The 23,405-nt window shown below is 39.7% G+C and overlaps 1 protein-coding gene across 3 annotated transcripts in view; it reads right to left on the bottom strand.

The window, feature by feature from the left end:
* The window catches only part of GLS (glutaminase), a 68,558-nt gene extending 45,756 nt beyond the window's left edge, over nt 1-22,802 (bottom strand). For 2 of the 3 annotated variants that reach the window (XM_082313688.1, XM_082313687.1), the window contains exons 1-6: nt 22,444-22,794; nt 14,013-14,109; nt 13,397-13,518; nt 7,494-7,623; nt 6,681-6,760; nt 4,522-4,685 (exon numbers count right to left, since the gene is read on the bottom strand). In XM_082313688.1, the coding sequence (XP_082169814.1) occupies nt 4,522-4,685; nt 6,681-6,760; nt 7,494-7,623; nt 13,397-13,518; nt 14,013-14,109; nt 22,444-22,787 (937 nt within the window). In that variant the 5' untranslated portion in view covers nt 22,788-22,794. Of the gene's footprint in view, nt 1-4,521; nt 4,686-6,680; nt 6,761-7,493; nt 7,624-13,396; nt 13,519-14,012; nt 14,110-22,443 lie in introns of all 3 variants that reach the window. The other variant, XM_082313689.1, reaches the window with a different exon arrangement.
* Between the last annotated feature and the right edge of the window lie 603 nt (nt 22,803-23,405).

The raw sequence follows: 23,405 nt of genomic DNA, 5'->3' as shown, positions 1-23,405 counted from the left end.
AAGATGTCACCACTTACCTTCAATGTCACAAGGCATTCTTGGTTACCTTTTCCTCTACTCTGAAGATTCCTGTCTCTCACTGCTTAACATCTCAAACTACATGTAGCAGTTCTGGCCACCTTACAACCAACACACCACCATGTGCTGACCTCACATGAAAGAATGGCAAGAACCTTCTGATGAAAGGAAACATGGACTTTCCTGAATGTGCTTCTGAAACGTAGTTGTGTTTTGTTCCCTCCTTGACAAGTCAACAAGGAATAATCATTGTTGGAGCCTTAACAGCTAAGGGGAGGTACATCAGTCCGGCTTACCACACACTAACAAAAGCTCTTCTTTGAGGGTCTCTCCTACTGCTGCCTAACACCAGCAAATCACAGAGCTGAGTAGGACACCTTCCATTAATCCATCGCTGCCTCTTCTAAGCAGAATAAACCCTGTCAGGGTATCCAGGCCCCAGGAAAGCAACTTTCACTATTATCTGGATAGCACCAGATAATGCTATCCAAACAATTCCCATACACCGATATCGGTAATTGACAGATAACCCTTCTATCTTGCCACAATAGCTACAGGCTTCTTGAGAGGTGACTGATGCCCCAAGCCTGTCAGTGTCCAAGAGGCTTTTGGACATTGCCCTTAATAATATGCTTTAACTTTTAGTCAGCCCCAAAGTGGTCAGGCAGTTGGACTAGATGATTGTTGTAGATCCCTTCCAACTGAACTACTCTATAATGAGGAACCTCTCCACAGACTTAAGATATACTGGCCTTTTTTAAGGGCCAGGATGCCTAAATAAAATCTTAGATTCTGAAAGATTCCTGCTAATTTCAAAGAAGACATGTCTTCCATTCCTGCCAATAATACTTCTATTCCCAGGTATTTTTTCACCTCTTAGGGATGTATAGGCTCTTACGCTACATTAATTTTTAAGGAAAGTCATACATACATCTCCTCCTACAGTGGCAGCAACTACTGATTTACCTCACAGTGGGTGCCATCAGCAAGGGGACTCCACACCGTACAATGACAAGGAATGAAGATTGCTACTATAATTGCAACAGTTTGCCAAAGAGGTGAACAAATTCATCTATTAATCTTTAGAAAGAGGTATCAAACTCCACAAAGCTAACTGACACACATCACTAAAAACAAACACACACACATAAACTCTCTCTACATAATCAAATAAAGGCAATGATATGCTCAGACTGAAAAGAAAGAATGAAAAAAATTCTTTTACGCACCCTCTATGCAAGTCTCTTATATTAATGTATCATGTCATTATACTTTGGAGTAAATTCATGGGTTTATCCTTAATGAAAAGCTCAAGTCATAATAACCCTTCGACTTTAACTGGGGTGCCCTGATTAAGTCTAGGACTGATTCAACGATTTGCCTCTTGCATAAACAACCCACCTAACAACCTCTGAGTAGTAAATACATTCATCTCTGCTACAGTGCTCTGTTTTTCCTGTGGGAGGGAGATACTTGTCTAGAACAGCGTTTTACATAGAGAACTGCAATATATTTAACAGGTATATCTAAATTCAAAAGAAAAGAAAATATAATTCATTTAGTTACCTAAAAATCTCTCCACTGGATATCACTATTGAATGGTGAAAAATATGTATTCTTTTAATACCTCAAAACTGCTTGACAATTAGCATGATTGCTCCAGCAACCTGCCATGCAATTACGCCATATGTGAACTAGACCTCTCCCCTAATAAACTCAAATTACAGTGCTTTTCCTCTGCCAGTTCTTCTGACCTTTTTGGTCCATCATTGGCCTTAGGCCTCTCTTGTATCACTGGCTTGAAGGCTTTGAGCACAGAAAGCCGAGGCTGCCACACATACACAATACAGACATTTCAATACACAGAACAGTTAATCATGGCAAGTTTGTTCTGAAATGACATCAAAATGTGTGTGTCCAATACAAAACCTTAAAGAATTCCATCTTTATTTAACAAAATCCTTCAGCAGAATGAACAGTTTCCTGGCAATCCTTCACTCAACTACAATGCAACATTTATTACTGGACTAAGTTCTACAAACACATTACTGGACTAATTCTACAAATAATTATCACCAAGTGAAGGTCCCATGTATGGATGACAGATACTAACTGTATATAATACATACAGTATATTATACATATAATAATATATATATAATAATTGTATACCTGTATATAATAATACAGGTATTGTCAGACATGTTGCATCATGAACTCAACAGGCATGAAAACACCTGCAAACTGCTCCATGGCCATGAAAACTATTCCTGATGATGCCTATTTCAGACACATTTTACTATGTAACATTCCTGATCTACTTCCATCAACTACAATAAGCTGGTTTTAATTAACATGGGAATTGCTTTAGTCCTCCAGAAATCTGAATTGTTCAATAGGCCATATGTTCCCTTAGATTAAAAAAAAAAGTTTTAAAATTGAATATTCACAAGGCTGCAGACGTTTCCAAATTTCCATTGCACAGCACAGATCTTACTCAAAATGTACATGATTCTTAGTCATACTTTTTTATTACAAGTTGGCATTTTCAGCTATGATTTAAAATTGTCCTGTAATACTCTCCATCCTTTCCAGCTCGAATCTCAATACTAGTAAACAAAGAAATGAAAAAACACCGTTTTAGGAATCTTTAATGTAGTAGGTATAAAAAAAAAGCTTCAGATGTGTATCGAACCAGTTTTCAAATAAATAGCGGCATATCACTTCATAAAATCCTGATTACAAACATGAAATTCAACTGTATCAGAATAATTAGAAAGCAAATAGATTAAATATCTATATTATATATATTTCTTTTCAAATCTGATCTTCAAAGTAGTTATCTATGTTCAAACTGCCAAATACTCTGCATATCCAAACTTTATACATCAATTTAAATCTACAGGTAAAGTGTAATCCCTTCTTGCCTCCTCCTCCTCTCGCAGAAACTCAACTTCCTTTTCTCTCCCTATAACTGAAATGTTCCTCTTTAGTACTACATCCGGGTTTAGTCTTTTGTTTAAGGACTCTATAGATAAAAGGCTGTTCAGGTTAGTTCTAACACATTTTTCTTGTATCAGTTATATCAGCCACACAAGCACATACTTAAAATTTCTATCATGTGAATTAGTCCTATTAATTTCTCGCACACTGGTCAAACTTTCAATTATCCCAATTCCTTTATTGCATAACAGTCTTAAAACACTCTTAAAGCCTAACAGTAATATAACAAAAGACCACAGCCTAACAATTCATCTTCTCTCATAGCTCAACTTTAAAAGAAGCAACAAAAAGAAGAAAATAAATAAAACCAGAACATCTATATTGATCCAAAGGAAAAAACGGGCAATTTTTAGCACCATCAAAACTTTTTCTATATGAAAGCCTTCTTAGGATATGGAAGGTAGTCTTCTTCACACTGCATGACATTGTATTTGGAAAAACTAGGAAAGCCAAAACAAGACAGCAAAGCTTGACAAAATGCTTAATTCCCTGTTGGAGATATACACTCATGTTTGTATTTCATTACCACTTACTAACATAATAAAAAAGAAGACCTAAATTGTCAAGATCTATTTTATTTCTAAGTTTGGAATGATTACCTTAAGGTATGTACTAAACGTAATTATGTATCATTTCTATATTAATAATACAGATATTTAAGTCAGAATTCAATACAGTCCTTGACAAAAATATCATCCAAGCCTTATGCTGTTAATTAAATATTAATTGCAATACCATGGCAACAGAAACATTGTCTGTTCTCTTACTGGGAAGGATCTGCTAGAAGAAACATTTGTGTTTCAGAGATAACATCTAGTACTTCCTCTAAGGCTACATGAGTCATCCTTCTCAGATTTTTGCCATAATGTTTTTAAAAATAAAAGATTTTCATGCTTGAAAATTAATATAATATGAAAAAGAAATAATCTAGGTAAGTACTGTATGACAAATTCTTGCTAAAGCACCCCTGCCACAGGAAAAAAATAAAATAAAAACATTGTTTTGAATCAGTAGCCAAATTCAGTTTAGAATAATCTGTGGGAAGATATGTTCAATTCCACCTTCTGGAAACCAGCCGACACTGGTCTTTGGCACCAGCACCTGCTTCTCAGAGGGCAGAGAAGGGAAGGGATATACACGTTTCTTAAAACCAATTCAACATCTTTGATTCTTTCACCATCATTTTACAGAAGGCATGATTAAGGAACACTTGCTACCAATTCAACTAAATAAATATACATTTCAAATACCTGCATTATCAAAATTCTTTGTTTTTTTCCTACAGCTGGATATTAGCAAATAGAACAGAAGTAATAAAGCAACTAGGCAAAAATCAGTGACAAAGGATAAGCCTACCTTGCTGATGTCAAAATATTTTGGAACACTGTCTAATAAGACTGAAGACAATACAGTAAAATGAAAAGACTGAAAAAACTGCGTAGCTTGTCTTGTAATTTTCTAAAATTGAGTATTTGCATTATTAAATATTATATCTCTTACCATCTTCATTCAGGAACAATTTGTTGAATCTTAATCCACTAGGTTCTTTACCAACATATCTGTGCACATACTCTGTGCCAAGATCATTAACAGCAATAGCATATTTCAAAGGCTTTACACAGGACTGAAGACAAAATGGAACTTTGGTATCGCCAACAGAATGCCTGGGAAAAACACAGATGAAGAGGTTTGAAAATTCCTGTTTGCCAGCTGTGGTAAGTAGAGTGTTAAACGCTTCATTTATTCTTCAACCTACTAGGACCATTAACAAAAACACCCAAAAAACCCGAAGTATATTATTATTATTGAGTCTCATTTTGAAGAACAGAACAGAAAGATTTAAAGGTTTTAATGATTGCCTCCATAAGCTAAGCATAACAAAGTCACACTGATGATTACTACAGATGTAACAAAATAAAAGCAAGTTCAGAAACGGGTTTATACCAGAGGAGAAAAAAAAAAAAAAAAAAATCACCTCAGAGCTCTAGCATCACGCTTGCCCTGTTGAGTATGTGGTTTGCAATTGAGTAGGGTATGACCTGCATATAGTCACTATACACATTTATGTCTATGTGAACAAAGATAAGATCCAATTCAGTTTTGGAATTTGAGGGCAATAATTAAATAGCTGTATTTACACTCCCTTTGATAATGGCATAGGTATTTTATTAAAATTATTAAGTGCTATCTTTTGGCAAGTTTACTTTCAACATCCAAGTCAGACTGCATCAAAGAATGACTCATACAAGCAGTATATGCCTCATCTAGAGCAAAAGGCTCCAAGCAACCACATGTCTGATGGCAAAATCAGAACTGTATTTGCTTCTTTTCTTTGCAGAAAACGTGAGAAGGTTTCAGAGAAATTCACAAAACTATTTTGGCATTACAAAAACTAACATTACACAACATTAAACATTACAAAAATTAGTATTATAAAAACTTTCATTAGTACATGCTATAATACCGAAAACAAAATGCTAATTTAAAATATTCAAAAAGGAGAACATTTTTACTTTTAAATCTGTTTTAGTATGACTAAATTATATTTCAGACACTTAAGCAGGGAGCTGAAAAATACTTCAACTCACTTGTACAGCTCTTCCTCTAGAGATTATAGAGCACATGGCTAATAAGAAACAAACATACAGATCGTAACAGATCACATTAAAATGATCGCCACACCACAGTCACCATAAGCAAGTCTGATGCACTCTCAAGAACGCCCCATTCACTTGGGACACACCAAACACCTAAAAATTATGGTACTCAGAATATGCAGTATGGCTATATCAAACTGCAGGACCACAGAGACACGCAAGCTGATGAGCATCTCGCGTTGTCTAGTTGCAAAGGTGGACACAGAATACTTCACCTTACTTCTCAGCTAGATGGTGCGAGATACTCCTTTACATTTGGGCTCATTAACTGTCTCTGCTACACTGAGTCACTACTGAATAAAAATAAAATCACTCTAGCTATATCTAAGACCTATATTACACCCTTACAGGAGAAAGTTTAATAAACCTGAAAAGCAAAGTCATGTTAAGTTCTGTCGAGTTTCCACATCTTCGTTTTCTTTTGAAAAAATACGGATCTGAATTTTTTCAGTGACCTATAGTGATCATATAATAATGCTACAGTAAGAACATTGAAATGTAGCAAAGGAACTAGTTTTTAAGTACATCATGTCTTACAGAAAAAATACTATAGCTTGAAGCATGGGTACTATTAGGCAAAGCTCTTCAGCTTCCACAGATTAACACTATGCAAGCATTGTCTCTATCTTGTCCTTTGGTAATCACTGAAATTACCCACACCTTCATTACTGCATTTGGATCATAAGCACAATATAATCTAGCTTTAAATATAGTATTTACAAATACTATTTAAACAATATTTTATAAACATAGCAAAACAATTCAGCTTCAACAGAGAAGTTGAAAAAATGTTAAGAAAGATTACCAAGTGGATTTCACTTCTTAAACAACTCCAATAAAGCTTCTACATTAAACCATGAGATATCATGAAGTGCTGTATATCATAGAATATCTCAAGTTGGAAGGGACTCATAAGGATCATCGAGTCCAACTCCCTGCTCCTCGCAATATGTCAGATAGTTTAAATAATTGAAACAATAAAATCTAGAAGTTAGAATATACCTCTGTCCATCCACTGTGCAAAGTGACACACCCCACAAATCAGGGCTGAACTTGGCCAGTTGTGGAATATAGTCAGCAACCTATCACAATGTGAAATAAAAAACAGAGACATTACAACATCCAAAATATTCAACTATATGTTAGCATATATTAATTAAAATAAATACCAATGAAAAGGATACACAAGTTACAACTGAATTATTCCACTAATAATCACCTAGCATACCTAAAACTTCATTATGAGTTATTATATTCACTAGATCATTATCAAATAAAATATTTTTTCAATGAAAGTACAAGCTTCAGCACATTCTAAGAGGAACCTCTGTTCTATGTTAAGGCACATTTAGCATTTTCAAATCATATAAAATTTTAGCTTGCAACAAACTTTGGGGGTTTTCAATTAATTTATTGAAAATAAGCACTAGAATAAACTTTACTAACATAGGTATGGTGTTGACGACTACTTCTGTCACACAACCCAGCCAGTCATGTAGAGTAGCATAATTCTTTTATGGACTAAGTTTAGTCTGACAAATTATACAGCAGTTTTATAGTTTATGTAAAATAAAGAAAGAACATTATTTTCTCTTTGTAACCTCAAAATTGTAAAAGATCATTACAGGTAAGGAGCTTTATTTCTAACACAGTTTGTAAGTTGCAGACATAATTGAACTTCCAAAACTATTTTATCAAGATATCCGTTTAACATTTTGCTAAAAATGTGATGACAAATCTGCCTACTTAACAAATACATTTGGTTAATATCGAGAAATCTATAGAAGTTTGAAGTTGAATTTACAAACAGGTTACCTTTCCTCCAGATTGTTTTTTAGCACTTTCATATAACTCATCAATATGTGAAGTAAACGACATAAAATCTGGAATGACAAACTTCCTCCTGAACGCTTGAGTAAGCAACACAATATTACTTTGTACACACCTGTAAAAAGTTAAAAAAGTTTATTAGTATTTTGGCAAAGTACTGTCAAAAAGCCTAATTAAGCAGCAGTTACATGCTATTTAAATAAGGATCATCAGCCCCTTGAAGTTATATCCCTACAAGACCAGGTCTTTATTAGAAAGACTTTTCCATTTTCCACTCTATAAGTTATAAATAATTCTAAAAAATATTTAAAATTGTTTAATTCTATTTGGTTTTATGCCTTTTTATTTAAAGCTCTTATTTGAACTTTCAATTGTAAGGTTGTAATGCAAGGTACTGTTAATTTTGCCTTTGAGTAGCATCTAAGCTTGCAAAAGGGATCTAAGCCACCCATTTCTTAGGACCAAGACATGTGACAGCCATCTAACCCAGCCCCTGTCCAAATAAGTCCTAATTTCAGAGTTAGATCAGACTTCCGAGGTTCAGGGTCGATTTCTCTCACTTCTAACTGGTTTCACCATGAACTGAACAAGAACGCTGCCAACAGAGCAAACCGGAGTGAGTTTCCACTCTAGTAAGAACAAAACCCTGTGGAAGTACTCGATAACATCTTCTAAACTAAACAAAAGTTAACTGTGAGCAGTACTGCAAGTCTCTTGCTTCAAGCTATCACCAGTTAAGGAATCTTTGCTGCCTCTTAATCCACAACATATTATCGCCCACACCCTCTGAACATCAGCCCCTCTGGTACATTTAAAAAACTGATACGGTAAAAAGGAAAGGACTTATCTAGGAGAAACAGAATGGAAAGGTCAAAACACAAGCTGAGACATGCTGCTTAAAGTGGTGTGCCTGTGGGTGGGGGGTGAGCAGGGGTGGGAACTGGGAGGCATTATCACATCAGTTGAAATACGACCTGATAAAGGGTATTAACAGCCCTATCCCAGTGCAAGGAAGAGAAAGGGAAGTTCAACACCAAACAAAATTTCATTAACACGTTCATACTGTGCAGAAACAAACTGTTAATTCACACAAATGGGAAGCTGAGAACATCTAGGCCCATATTACAAAGGAGCACATATACTTCCAACAAAGACTTAAGTAAAAAATCAGTTTTTAGGGAAATGCTTTCACTTGGAATAGATACGTCCAATAATCCTATTACTAAAAGTCATTATCAGTTCAAAATGAAGTTTCATGAAGACCAGTGAACAGACACAATTATTTTCCCTTTGAATTCTCCTCTTTTTTTTTTTTTTAAAGCTTCAGTTTGAACCCCTTTGTACTTAGGAGACTTTATTCCAAATTCAGCTGACAACCATTTCAAATGCTGGAAGGCACTACTCTCCAAGAGTGAAAGTGAAACAGTAGAGAACTTTCTGTTGTACACACTGGCATCTTAAGAATTGCTCTGTCTGAGCAATAAGCTGCTTTGTAATTTGTCATGCTTATTCACTCCTTTTTTACATTTCTTACAAAAAATTCTGTTTGTTTGTTTGGGGGTTTTTTTTGTGGGGGTTTTTTTTTGTTGTTGTTTGTTTTGGTTTTTTTTTCCTCCATGCATCCTCCAATTACAGTTACCTACTCCAGGTGCAACAACTCCTTTTCAAAAGTAATAAATAATGGTTATGGCAGCTACGTGTGCTGAAGGAATAACACCACACATACGCACTAGGTTAACGTTCAGGTGCACTTCTATGTTGCCTGAATCACTTGGACAGCATTAAGAACTAACTCGTGTAAGAAAAAAAAAAAAAACACCTTGAAGTTCACCTAAACCTAGTAGAACAACTCAAGAATACAGAGTGTGGAAAACAACAAGAAGGCAGTATGCACCAAAATACAGTCCTCTGATACCACACTACGTTTCTGAAACAAGAAGTGCATTTATACACTTACCAATTCACACCAAGTCTAGGATGCTCACTTCAATAATTGAATCATTTTAACCTTGAGATTGAAACTCATTGCAGAAATAGCTATGCTGGTTAAGGACATTACCTATTTCTGCAAGAAGCTATTGTTCCCAGATTTCTGCCAAGGTCAGTGTCCGGACATTTATCCTGGTACTCCTTAACCCAGGCAAATCATATGAATTCACAGACATTAAATATGGGGTTTCAATTAATCTAGATGAGCATTTGGAACAATTACTGGATGGACAAAATGACAGGGGCCTTAGTAAGCTCCAACTAATGGGGCAGTAATATTTTCAGTCAACAGAGGACACTAGCCTTGACAGCCTCTAATATTCTGCAACTGGCATCTCCTCCCCACCGGAGCTTCTAACTGGTTTATGTTCCAGGTAACCCTTCAGAGACAAATGGTCTGAGGCTCAGGAGAAGTAGAGCAGTAGAAAAAGATCACATGGAGGAATTTAAGTAAATGAATATATTGACAAATAAAAATCTTTCTACAGTCAAATTTTACAAACAACGCAGCCCTTATCCCCCACATACTTTAGCAGTGTTCAAGATAACACTAAAAACTTCCCACCTCAAATACTTCCATTTCTCCAAACTTTATAATCTCACCCTAAAAAATTCTGTCTTGCCAAATCCCAATCCAAGCACTTCTTCCCCCCTTTGAAAACACACCTTTTCAACTATAAAACTTCCCTAATACATTTGGGTTAGGAAGATTAGGGTGCAAGTCTTATGATCTACAGTGACTTTCAGTGAAAGTAACAGTTTGGGGGGTTTTTTGGAAACTGAATCTTTGGTCTCTAGCATAAAAGTTAGGATCACTTTGTTTCCTTTACCATACAACTTGTTACATTTATCCATTCTTTTTCAAGTTCTGGCTCAGCTTGCTGATTATTGCTGCCCTACACAAAGTAGACACCTGCTAAAAATACAGTCTGAACTCTCACTACTTCTGAAAAACTGTTAGGCTATCTATATAGCTGAATGTACAGCTTTTTTTCCTGTTTAAAAAGCTACAGTATAAGCATCACAGAAAGGAACGTGAAACTCCATTTACAACTAGCAAGACTAGGTTTGTAGAAGTGTTCAATATATTTAGACATTTTAGAAAAAAACAGTGACATTATTTTGACAAATGAGGTATTAATATTATAACATAGTGGAAGTCCCCTACATCTTCTGTCAAAAGCTTTCTAATTGATCAAACAAATAGGATAAAAACATTTATTAATACCTTGATTAAGCATATCTAAAATGAAAGTTTTCCTCAGGATTTGCTACCTAGATTGAGAGCGCAGCAGAGCCACTCAAGCAGATAACCCCGTTTGAGATCTAGCAACAGATTGGCAAGTAGGAGGGTTTCTTACAAAGATTATTAGAATTTTTTCTACAAATTAGCTACAATGTTGTAGAAACAGATCTAAAAAATAGGGTATGTCAGAATGTGCACAATTCATGAGGAAGATCAGCATGTACAATCTTCTATATTTGTTAAGTTGCCTAAGTTTCATTTAACAACAGTTAGACGGTACTACTACTACTTTATTAAGTAGTACCATAGCTAGGGTACCAAAAAAGAGAAAAGAAAAAAATTCACATAGCAAGCTAACTAGCATGCTGTGCTGCTTTCAGTAAGCAGGCTGTTCTCAGCCAGGTATCATTCATGCTACAGAGACCACGTGTTATGTTATATAGATGTAACATGAACAACTAATTCAAGAAATTTGTCAAGCACTCTCTCCGAAATGCACACCAGTGAAGCCTTCAATTCAAGAAGCTCTGGAGATGAGAGATTAAAAACCCAAGTTGATCTGCCTGTAACATGGAGATTTTTTCCAATTTTTTTATTTAAGTGGAGAACACTGTAAAGCCAAAAATCTTCAAAATAAACCCATTTTAGTGAAATTGGAGTCTAATGTTTAGAAACACTAAAAAGGTGTTGAAACTTCTGTTACAAAGACGGACAGTACAGACGCATGAGCTAAAATATTTTACAGGTAATTTCTACTGAACTTAATTTTAGTCAAGCTTATGCTATCACTACGCCACATCACTGATCCTTAATACTTTATTGATAAGTTTTGGATTCAAATTCAACAGGAGAATTACACCACTGACTTCTACATTTAGTGAACTGAAGCTTCAAAGTCCTGAAGTAAGTACAGCCAAGTAGATACATTATTATATTTCACACCTTAAACACCTGGAGAAGAACAAGAAGTACAGGAACCTTGTGCAAGTCTCTACACAGCAAATGCAGCGTGCCTAGGAGGAAGGGATAACTGAAGTTTGGGGGTTTTTAATTTATAAAAAAGGTCAACACCTGCTGCTGCAAAGGAAAATCTGATGCGTGAAAAGAGATTCACCTCTCCACCCTCCGTATAGTCTTTACATTCAAAACTCTTCCTACACAAGAAGCAACCATGTAAGCTTTCCACAATTTATCATAGTAACAACCACACTCCTAACACAGAGGATCAAATGCTAGACATACGACGTAGAACACAGGCTAATCTTCAGCCCTCTAATTAGCAATCACTTGTCTTTTTTTTAATATAGAGCCCTTGCCTAAAACATAATTCATAGTTTACTACTGCAAACAAGCCTTCTAGTATAAATGTAATGCATAATATCAAAAGCATTTACTTTCCAATCCAACCATACACCCAGGAAGGTTTCCAACTCTGACAATTTAGAATTTTTACTGTGCTGACAAATAATCAGTGAAGACCTAGTCTTGAACTTAAACACAGGAATAAAGTTAGTCCATGTTGTACCTTTAAGAAGTACCCCACATTTGATTAAGGAGTTGACTGGTTTGTTATTTTGTCACACACAGACATTCTTTTTTCTCAATGTACTTCTAAAAATGTTTATATATATTAAAAAATATAACATATATACTTTATGTTTATATTTATATAAGCTATGTAAATACATAATACAGTATAAGCATATACTGTATACTATATTTTATATATTTATGCCTATAATATATATGCAATTATATATGTAAGTACACCTTTTTTTTTTTTAAATTGTAACTGGAAGGAATAGTACTAAACAGCATTAGCTCACAAATTCAAAAAATGCTACAGAACAACAAAAATGTACCAATTTCGACAAAAGTATACTCTTCAGGAAAGAATCAAGTTTTAAATATTATGTCATTTACCCTATAAATGGAATAAAAATATAGACTCAAAAATAGTCTACAAATTTCATTTCAAGATTTAAGAGCCTCTAAACTTCCAACCTTTTAGCATACAAAAACTATAAGTAGGGGAGCAAAGGAAGGTGCTTGGAATGAACTGAAGACAACCTGAACAGTGCTTATATTGTTCAGCTAACTGACCACAGGCTTTTCTTAAAAAAAAAGTATCACTAAAATATGGCACATAAATCTTCCAAACCAGACCAAAGCAGTGTCTACAGTCCTAACTGCTCTCATCTCTACATATCTTGAAATTTAACTTCACTCTATTTTTCATACATTCACTTTTAAAATTAACTACATACATACTCTGAACATCTCACTACACAGAAGCAGCATCCTGAACTTCAGATTAAAAACTGCAGCAAAAGAGAAGTTTTATGTACTCATACTAAATACTCCACGCTGCATCAATTAATTTATTTGGCAACCCACCAACAGTTGCAGTATGGGGTCAGATACACATGCAAACAACACCGATACATTAAACTCTTCTGGAGATCGCACGACCTATCTGCTGCATGAAACCAGAGCACAAACTCTTATGAAAATAGCATCAGTAGGAGTGTGTGTTTGACTCCTCTTCTAATTACACACTGATTTATATACATCTCTCCTAATACAGCAGTCAGTAACACACAGACAACATTCATTCAGAATTATACAGTTACATTATTGACAGAAAGTTTACTTTTTAAAAAGGTCTTTGTCCAGCATAACACCATCTGAAGTTGTTTGAAGGGTCAGTCTTAACATATCCATGCACTCTTTCAATCGGGGATCAGATGTACGTAATCCTGTAGATTTGAGTGCCTATTACAATAAAACAATAATTACTAAAATGAAAAAAATATGCTATTACAAGCAAGTTCTCTACTGCTCAGTCTCATTTATCAAGATAAGAGACATCTGCCACTGCATTATCAACACAAAAAGACATTTTGACACCTTATTGATCCTTTTGCCATTTCCTTCTGCCATTTCGGCTGCGTCTGACGTCAAAGGATTAATGTAATTTGAAATCCACAGTGGTTCAACTACATTTTACACAAGGGCAAATACTACCCAGCCCTGTCATAGACACAGGTGCTTTCAAGCATACTCTTTTGCACAGCAAAGGAGTGACTAACAATACTAGTACACTCATTCTCTTAACTACAGAAGGGGGCAGGGTGGAACATAGTTACATTCCTTGCTGCAGCTAACCATGTATAACAAATTCTTTGCTTTGTATTCTTGCATTAACAATGTTAAAGAAACCTTGTAGTAGTTAGCTTTCATACAGCATTCTGGAACAGTAAACTTACAGTTATGAATTTATGAACTGGTATTTTTTCTTGTCCTTCTGCAATAGTATAGAAAAGTAGATCTTCTAAGCTAGGAAGGAGACCTTGCTTCATTTTACTGGAGGAAAAAAAAAGAAAATACATGCATAGATTAGTTTAGCGCATATTTTTATTCATACACATTTTTCCATTGTTCACAAGGAAACACATTTTCACTACCAATATAACTGCTACCATTCATTTCGAAGAACGCTTTTATCAGTGAACATAAAGCTTAATTCAGCTTTAAGTAGAAAAAAAAAATGGTAATATTAGAAGTAGCATTCGTATACTTTATAATAGCAAACACTTTTAACTGCAACATAGTCATGTTTTTACTGACATTCATTTATTGCTAAGATTATATTTAGAAATTTTTTGTAGCAGATTCATCACGTTTCCCTCTTCTTGATGTTACACAGTAGACATGTTACTTGCACAGAGGACAAAGTATTTCTAAGACTCAAAGCCCTACGGGCCTCACAATAAAGCTGTAAAGAGTAGATTGACCCAATGGTTCCATAGGCGAGAGAAAGTAAAGAGATGATGAATGTGTATTATTTTCTTCAAAACAGTCCTGTTTTTAGGAACTCCTAGAAAGAGTCCTAAAGCCCTTTCCTTCTAGAAGCTTATGTAAGCCACAACAGTTACTGTGAAAGCAAGCAAAGCCATCTGCAGTACAGTAACCCAAACCACCTCAGGCACCAGAAGCAGTAACTCTCATCGCACGTACTTCATAGAGTAAGTTAATGTGCAGTGTAGATACATCTTTAATGGTCACTATGGTTCTCAATGTAAATACACTGGCTCTCCAAGTATTCCAGGTGTTAGCTACTTTACTCTGTGATATGCTTCCTGTATGCCTGCATTTTTTTGTAACTTACATCTCCATTTTAAATGAAATGTGAAGGAAACCTACCAGATTTAAGCATCAAGAGTCCTTCCAAAAGAGAAGCTGTAATACTGACAGCTTTCCCTCAAAGCCTTTGGAAGTTGTCTGAAGGTTTAACCTGAGTTTCGCTTTTCCTTGATATTCCAAAGCACCCTGCAGCACGCAGGAGCACAAGTCTGTACTCAGTTCTTTACGCTTCCCCTGTAAGTACGCATCGTAGCATGCAGCTGGAATGTGCACTTCCAAACTGCTCCAGGCAATGATAGCAAAGGGCTTCAGATCAATTCTTTTAGTCCCCTGAAGTACTTAGGTTTGTTTCTAGACAAAGTCAGTTTAGAGAAAGCTAACCTTCTGATGCTCAACAAGCAAAAATAAATAAAACCAAAACAAACCAGTTCTCTAGTATATGTAGACACAAACTAACTAAAATGCAGAGTATGCAGTCTGACATTATTTTAGCCATCAATTTTAAAGCTCAATCTTATAATCTAATAATATTGGCCATACTTTTTTACTATACTGTAATATATAAAAGTTATTGCCTGAAATGAGAATGCTCAGTGGCAACTGACCTATTTTTATACATGTATGCACGTGTGTACAAAAGCAGGTCTAAATTCTAGTCATGAAAGTCTTCACAACATTAGTAATTCTTTGAATATCAGTACTCAGGGTTGTAACTACGAAAATAAAATACTACAACTAAGCACAGACCCTAGGCAGGCCAATGCAATCTTACAGACTGACTTAATCCTCCCCTCCTCTCCCAATACTAGCTTACTCTAGCTCAACAACAGGACAGATTTATGATTATTTTTAATAAAAATCTGATTATATCCAAATACCCTTTTAAATTTAAGGCAACCTTTAGATTGCACTCGCCTCCCTCCTTTCCTCATAACTAAGCAGTGAAAAGCAGTAGTAAAAATCTCACTTCTCATTTTCCAATTTATTTAAAACCCTGTACTTACATACTAAGAACAGAAGACAGCTTTGTAAGCCAACAGAACTTTCCTTGTCTTCCAGTCTGGATTTTTTTTTTTTTTAAATGATGCTGGCTGACTAACGCACAGACAGGCTGGCAATTCAACCAAGACAAACGCCTGCAACTACCTCAAGCAAATTACTGAACTCCCTTTTTCCTAAAGAAAATTCAAGTCTTCCACGCAGCACATTGTGCTTTCAATCTTTTGGGAACAGTATGCCCAGTCAAGCCAACAGAACCAAAACTACTAACATACCAATTAAAGCTTCATCCTGTATCTGCATCCTAACTCTGCAGCTACACACTTTGTTTTTTAAAGCTATGCTGAGTTACATAGTCTACACCCTTACATTTTCCCCATTTACAGAGACCATGTAACTAAGCTCCCCAAAGCGTCGAGATTTCATGTTTTAAGGAACGTCCCTGCCACAAGACTCGTTACTGGACTGCTGATGGTCTGACAGAAGAAACTTCCATATTTCATTTTGACAAAAGCCAGCAAACACATTGAGAAATTTTAACTGATGACCTATTTAATTACAAGTTTCTGAGCTACTACTCAGAATTTTACAGCTGTTCCAGATACGGAATTCCTATCTTGAAAAATGCAGAAAAAAAACTTCAGACATTTGACCAAGATTTTTACCTGCCTCTTCAAAAGATTTTAATCTATTGAGGAAATGCGTACCTTTCACAGCATAAATTCTCTCTTGACATAGCTTCCATATCTTTCACATCTGCTGCTGCTCAATATTGGGTCAGTCAGCCTAATTTAACAATGGATCTGCACTGACTGCCAAAGCAAAGAGGATGGCATTCAATATATTTACAGAAAATTGCTCTTTGTCAAATAGTCCATCTTTTGATAAAGTTTATCAGCTAAACAGAGGTGGAAAGGCTTGCTCTGCAGTTTATCAGGTCAGTGATGTCAGTAACTAATGTTTGCTTAACCTAAAAGCTATGTTTTGGCACCATGAGCACACTTAGCAAGATAGTGCTGTTCAGCACACTTTGTAAAGAGCTGTTTTTCAAGTCAGGGAACTTGCAATTTCCACAGTTGAATTAAAATGGAAATTCCAGTTTATTCCATTTCATGAATGATGTCTTTTGATACTTATTTCCATTCTTTAAATAAAAAAGGCACCAGACTATTACACAACTAGACTTCTTCAGCGGTACTCTGTGGACCAGAATACTGGCGGATGCTCCACACTGCTCTTTAAATATCAAGAAAAACAGAATGCAGGAATTCCAAGCACAAGGACTTTGAGGTTCATATCGTTTCTTCCTTCAGCTCTTCCTTTTCCATCAGTACAATGCTTATACCAGATTCCATGGAGGATTTCATTTTAACAAAAGCTGAATTATAATTTCTACAACATAAAAGAGACTAAATTTCAAATACAGTGAAACATTCCTACTTTGTACTTCAAGATGTAACTGGCAAAATGCAGAACAGGATTTACAGAACAACAAAAGATATAAAGATATGATACTGCTAATAATAGTTTCAGGCTCATTATTAACCATAAAACACCAGTCATAAAAATATGAGGTCACAACAACTGTCACAAACAACGGTCTCTCAGGGGTCCATACTGGGACGAGTACTGTTCAGTATCTTCATCAATGACACAGACAGTAGGATCGAGTGTACCCTCACAGCAAGTTTGCAGATGACACCAAGCTGAGCGGTGCAGCTGACACGCCTGAGGGACCTGGACAGGCTGGAGAAATGGGCCTGTGTGAACCTCATGAGCTTCAACAAGGACAAGTGCAAGGTCCTGCACCTGGCTCAGGGCAATCCCCAGTATCAATACAGGCTGGGGGATGAAGGGATTGAAAGCAGCCCTGAGGAGAAGGACTTGGGGGTACTGATAGATGAAAAGCTGGACATGAGCCACCAATGTGCTCTTGCAGCCCAGAAAGCCAGCCGTATTCTGGGCTGCATCAAAAGAAGCGTGGCCAGCAGGTCGAGGGAGGTGATTCTGCTCCTCTACTCTGTTCTGGTGAGACCCCACCTGGAGTGCTGCTTCCAGCTCTGGGGTCCTCAGCACAGGAAGGACATGGACCTGTTGGGGAGGGTCCAGAGGAGGGCCACAAAAATGATCAGAGGGATGGAACACCCCTCCTATGAGGAAAGGCTGAGAGCTGGGGTTGTTCAGCCTGGAGAAGAGAAGGCTGTGGGGAGGCCTTATTGCAGCCTTTCAGTACTTAAAGGGGGCTTATAAGAAAGATGGGGACAAACTTTTTACCAGGACCTGTTGTGATAGGACAAGGGGTAATGGTTTTAAACTAAAAGAGAGTAGATTTAGACTAGATCTGAGGAAGAAATTTGTTACGATGAGGTGGTTAAACACTGGAACGGGTTGCCCAGAGAGGAGGTAGATGCCCCATCCCTGGAAACATTCAAGGTCAGGCTGGACGGGGCTCTGAGCAACCTGATCTAGTTGAAGATGTCCTGCTCATTGCAAGGGCGATAGGACTAGATGACCTTTAAAGGTCCCTTCCAACCCAAACTATTCTATGATTCTATGAAAGCTGCAAGGGCTGCAACCCACAATTGGCAGCCACTCTATCTACAACAGACATCTTGAAGAAGTTGCCACCATACTACAGATAACTGATCTCCAACTAAAAGACAAACACCAGTCACATCACTAAATAACTACTTTCTGTCCACTTGCATAGTTAGACACTGACTCCACTAACAGTGGTGGGTAACCATTTACCTGAGAACTTACCAAGATTCAGACAAAACTACATATTTATAAGCTTAGACCAAAGATGGACATGTTTTAGTAAATATCAAAGTGTTTATGGTAAAAAGAAGAACTGTTGCTTCAAAAATCTTAGCCTCGAAGGAAGTTATGAAAGGTCTAATGAAAGCTCACTTCTAACAGTTTCTTGCATCTGTGAGTATCATATCCACACTCCGACAGAGTAACAGTGAGATGAACCACTGCCTGGTTACTATACAGTTATTCCTCTGGAATCTGGCCTGGGCACAAAAGCAAAATGAATTTTAACAGGTATCTCTAGAATTGATCCCTGTCCTTAAAAAGGAGCGCTACCACTCACTTGTCATTAAAAAAAAAAAAAAAAAAAAAGGCTTCCATTAACCATTTTGCTATATTCCATATACTAGTACCCATCACTATCGCAATTTAGCTATACTTTAAAAATCAGGGTTGCTCACATTTTGCTCCTCCCTCTCAGGTTCATTTAGAATTTGTGATTTAGAAATAGCTTATACTAAGACAAACTATGTTTGATCCTACTACTGTTCAGCATAAGATGTAAGAAGAACAATGCACACTTATACTGAAAGTAGAAGTAAACACTACTAAATATTACACAAGTGTATAATTTAGGACTGTACTGGGTTGTTGTGTTTTAAGTATTTAAGCATGAACATAGATATGATTGCGTTTTAATCCACAGCCTTCATTAATCAAAATTATCAGTCTATGACCACTCTCGGTTTAAGCTCAAATATTTTTCCTTTCCAAAATACATTAAGTTTCAGGTAGTGAAGGCTGGATAGCAGGGATAAGGAGGTGGTGGAAGATGTTTAGGAAAAAATTCACAAGGGGACCAGGTTATGCAATGGGATACTAGTTATTTCATCAGCCACAAGACCTCATAATTTATTCCTTCTATGAGGAATTAAACTGTTCTAAATTTCTGTACAGTCTTTGCACAAAACATTTTAGGCTTTCACTTACAACTCCTATTCTCTGGACATGAGGACTGTTAAGCAAGCAAACAAGCAAGAAAATCTTAGTGTTGTCTTTTGACAGTGTAGATTACTCCAGTATCCTAGAACCATGACCTTACAACCAAATAGAAAAAAATAATCCCCCCAAAACAAACAAAAAAGAAAGCGTGAAAAGGACTGTTGTCTTCCCAGTTGGGTCCACAAACCCTCTGCCAAACACAACTCAAATGTTACATACTGCTGGATGGCAAAGTGCTGGAATCGGCAGAACACACAGACTACTCTGACTTAGCCTGGTTGTCAATTTAGGCCAGAAACCTGCCTTTTGAAGAACTTCACTTTTCTTCTGATAGCAATGATTTCCACATTACCATTTACAAATGCTTAAGGAAGATTTTCATAATTCTGCATTAAGAAAAATAAGAACGAAAGCATCCAGCAGCCTGGCTAATGTGCCACCAGGAATTCCTGCACAGCCTGAACTGAAAAGAAACTGTTTCCAGCTTTTTCCTCGTTCATAACTGTATGCTGTATGTTTTATATAATTGTTCCTTGTTCATTTTGCAGTAAGGCTCAAAGAGCAAGCATCTGACTTTCAAATACATCCTTTCGTCAAAAGCCAAGAATTATTAAAAGCGTACAACTGGTTTGTGACTACATAGCCTTACCAAACATATTAGAAATTATAGGAATTCCCTAATTGATGCTAGCTGTAGGAAGCTGTTATAAAAGCTCAGTTTAAGAAAATATTACCTCTTTACTAAATCACCTTTTCAACATCCTCAAAAACCCCTCACAGTTGGCATGCTGTTTTTTCCAAAGTTTTTAACGGTACTGTCTGTATTTCTCATTGAAAACGGAAGTACAACCTTTATAAACCACACCTACTTGAGCCACAGCTGAATAATATTTTGTTCCAAAACATTATGTATAGAGCTAATTCAAAGAGGAGACTTCATGTATGCTGAACTATAGTATAAATATAATAATAATACACACATGATTGTGTATTATATTGTATATGGTTATATAACTTGACATGCATGCATTTTTTAAGGCGTTTGACAGAAGAAATAATAAGTGATGCCTTTAAGGAAGACTATATCCCATTGGAACAAAAGGCGTGAACCAAGCTGAGCAGCTAAGACATTTGGTGGGAGAAAGGGGAGAAGAACAAGACAACAGCTTCTTTCCCCACGTGCCATGTCAAAGGAGTACAAGTTCATGCTAAAAAAATAAAAAAAACCAAAACAAAACAAAAAAACACAACAAAAACCACAACTCAAAAGCTATTAACAAGCTAATGGCTGAAGCCTTCGTGACTGGCCTTGTAGAATCTTCTCCAGGCTTCCACTTAGCATTAGGCTAACAAAGACTTTGCTCAGTGTTAAAGCAAGGTACTCCTTTCTTGGCCTTACTTCCTTTGTCTTTTGCTTTTTTTCATCTAGGTAATAAGCATGGCAAAGCCTGGGAAAGCAGCTTGGCTTTAGATTTTAATTATGCTGCCCCATAAGGAGCGCAAAGAAGACACACAGGCTGCCTACAGGAAAGCCAAAGGGCATGTTCCGAACAGACGCAAAGGAGATGGATCTTCATGGGGCTTGCAGTTAAGCTGTCAAACTTCTCATAAAAGGCTATCACAGACACTAAGCATACGCAGGTTTAAACAAGCAATGGGGAAACTATCAGGTGGGAAACGAACAAGGCTTTTTCAAGACCTGCATAAAGCTGGGGCCTAACAGAGCAGAGTGCTAACGAGAACCATCAATCCATTTACCTCGTCATTACACTCTATCCCTGGCATCCATTACTAGTCATTACCAGGGACACAGAGTGGAGCTGATACACCTGTCCCTGACCAATTCTTTTAAGAATATCTCAGGTTCTAAGTGAAGGAGTATTAACTTCCTACGCATATACAGTCTTATCATTCTATTACCTGCAGGTACCTTTGTCACTCTGGGACAAACCAGGACCTCCTGGCACAGGGACACGTCCTGCAGCAACTATGAACATTTGTACACACCACTAACTGGTGGTAACATCTATCGCTAACTGCACTAGATGGAGACATGGAGAAGACAGTGCTGCAAAACTTCCAAGGCAGAACTATACACCACGTACGTTGTCTTTAATAATTAATGTAAGATGACACAGCCTTCACTTCTCTTGGAAAATGTTTTATGCAAGCAGCAGCGCTAGAAAAGACACACTAGTGCAGGCTGCCTCCTCTGAGCCAAAACACAAGCCCCCCCATGTGCACGCAGCCTTACGTGGGAGGGACCCCAAGCCAAGCGGCAGCTCAAGGCGCGGAGGGGACGCCGGCAGCGGCGCGGGCAGCCCCGAGGCACGCGGGCTCCCCACGCCTCGCGGCTGCGCTCCCCTCCCCCTCTCCAGCCCGCCTTTCACCACCCGCGGCACCGGCCGGGCGCCCCGCGCACCCAGACGGGGGTAGGCGGCCGCCGGGCCCGCAGCGCACAGGCGCAGCGCGCCCCGCCCCGGGCCCGGGGCGCGGCCGTGACAGACCCCAGCCCGCCGCCGCCGCCGGAGCCCCCTCGCCCCCGGGAGCGGTGATGCCTGCGCGGAGCAGCGGCCCGGCCCTCGCACCTGCCGGGGAAGCGGCCCGGCGGCCCCCGCGCCCCTCCCGGGGCGGCCCGGCCCGGCCCCCTTCCGCAGGCACCACGCGTGCGAGGGGGAAGGCGGCGCTCACATGGCGCCTCCGCATCCCCCGCCGCCCGGCGCGGCCCGGCCCGGCCCCGCCGCCGCCGCCGCCGCCCGCGCCCCGGCACGCCCCCGCCGCCCCCCTCGCACTCACTTCTCCCCCCCGCCGCCGCCTCCGGCCAGCTCCTTGCCGCCACCGTGGTTATTGTTGTGGCCGCTGTCGGCGGGGGGCTCGCCGGGGGGCGGCGGCGGCGCCTGCGCCCCCTTCCCCGGCTCCTCCAAGGCTCCCTCCGAGCGAGTGCACAAACCCCGCGCCGAAGGCGGCGGCGGCAGCCCCGGGCCGCGGCGGGAGGCGGGCGGGCTCACGCCGAAGGCGGCCAGCGGCGGCGGGAGCCGCCTGGGGCCGGCGCCGGGACCCGGGCCGCCGCCGCCGGCCGCCCCCGGCGGGCCGAGCAGCAGCAGCTCCCGCAGCAGCGCCGAGCGCCACAGCCGCATCATGCTGCGCCACTTCCCTCCGCCGACTGCCCCAGCCGGCGGCCTGCGGCGCCGCTCGCGCCCCGCCGCGCCCGTCCCCCCACGCCCGATTGGCGGCGGCCGCGTAACTGTCAGGCACGCTGCGTGCTCATTGGCCAGCAGGGACGCCACTTCTGCCGGGCCACGCCCCCCGCGCGGGACGAGCCGCCCGCGGGCCGCTGGGGTCTCGGCGCGCGAGGCCGGCGGCGCAGCGGGGGGGGGAGGGGGGTGCGCGCGGGGGCCCGCGGGCGGCGGGGGCGGGCGAGGACGCGGGGCCGATACCGGTACCGCCCGCCGGCGGCGGGGCGCGAGCGGCGCGGAGCAGAGCAGCGCCCCCCGCGGGCGGATCCGCCGCAGGGCCGGGCGGCGGCGGGCTGAGGGGAGCGGCGGGGCGGCGGCACGTAGCGGGCCGGGGCCGCCGTCCGCAGCGAGGTCACCCCGCCCTTCCCGCCGCCTCCATTTTCTGTCGGCCCCGGCTCCTGCGGGGGGAAAGTTTGAGCGAGCGGCGCCCCCGCGCCGGCAGCGCGGGAGGGCGCGGGCCGTGGCCCGGCGGCGGCGGGGAAGGGGCGCGGGGCGAGGCTGGCACCTGCGGGGCGGCGCCGG

The sequence above is a fragment of the Platalea leucorodia genome (assembly GCF_965183815.1).
Source record: "Platalea leucorodia genome assembly, chromosome: 5".
NCBI lineage: Eukaryota > Metazoa > Chordata > Aves > Pelecaniformes > Threskiornithidae > Platalea > Platalea leucorodia.
Note: the sequence above shows the minus strand (reverse complement) of the source record. Positions and strands in the feature narration are given on the sequence as shown.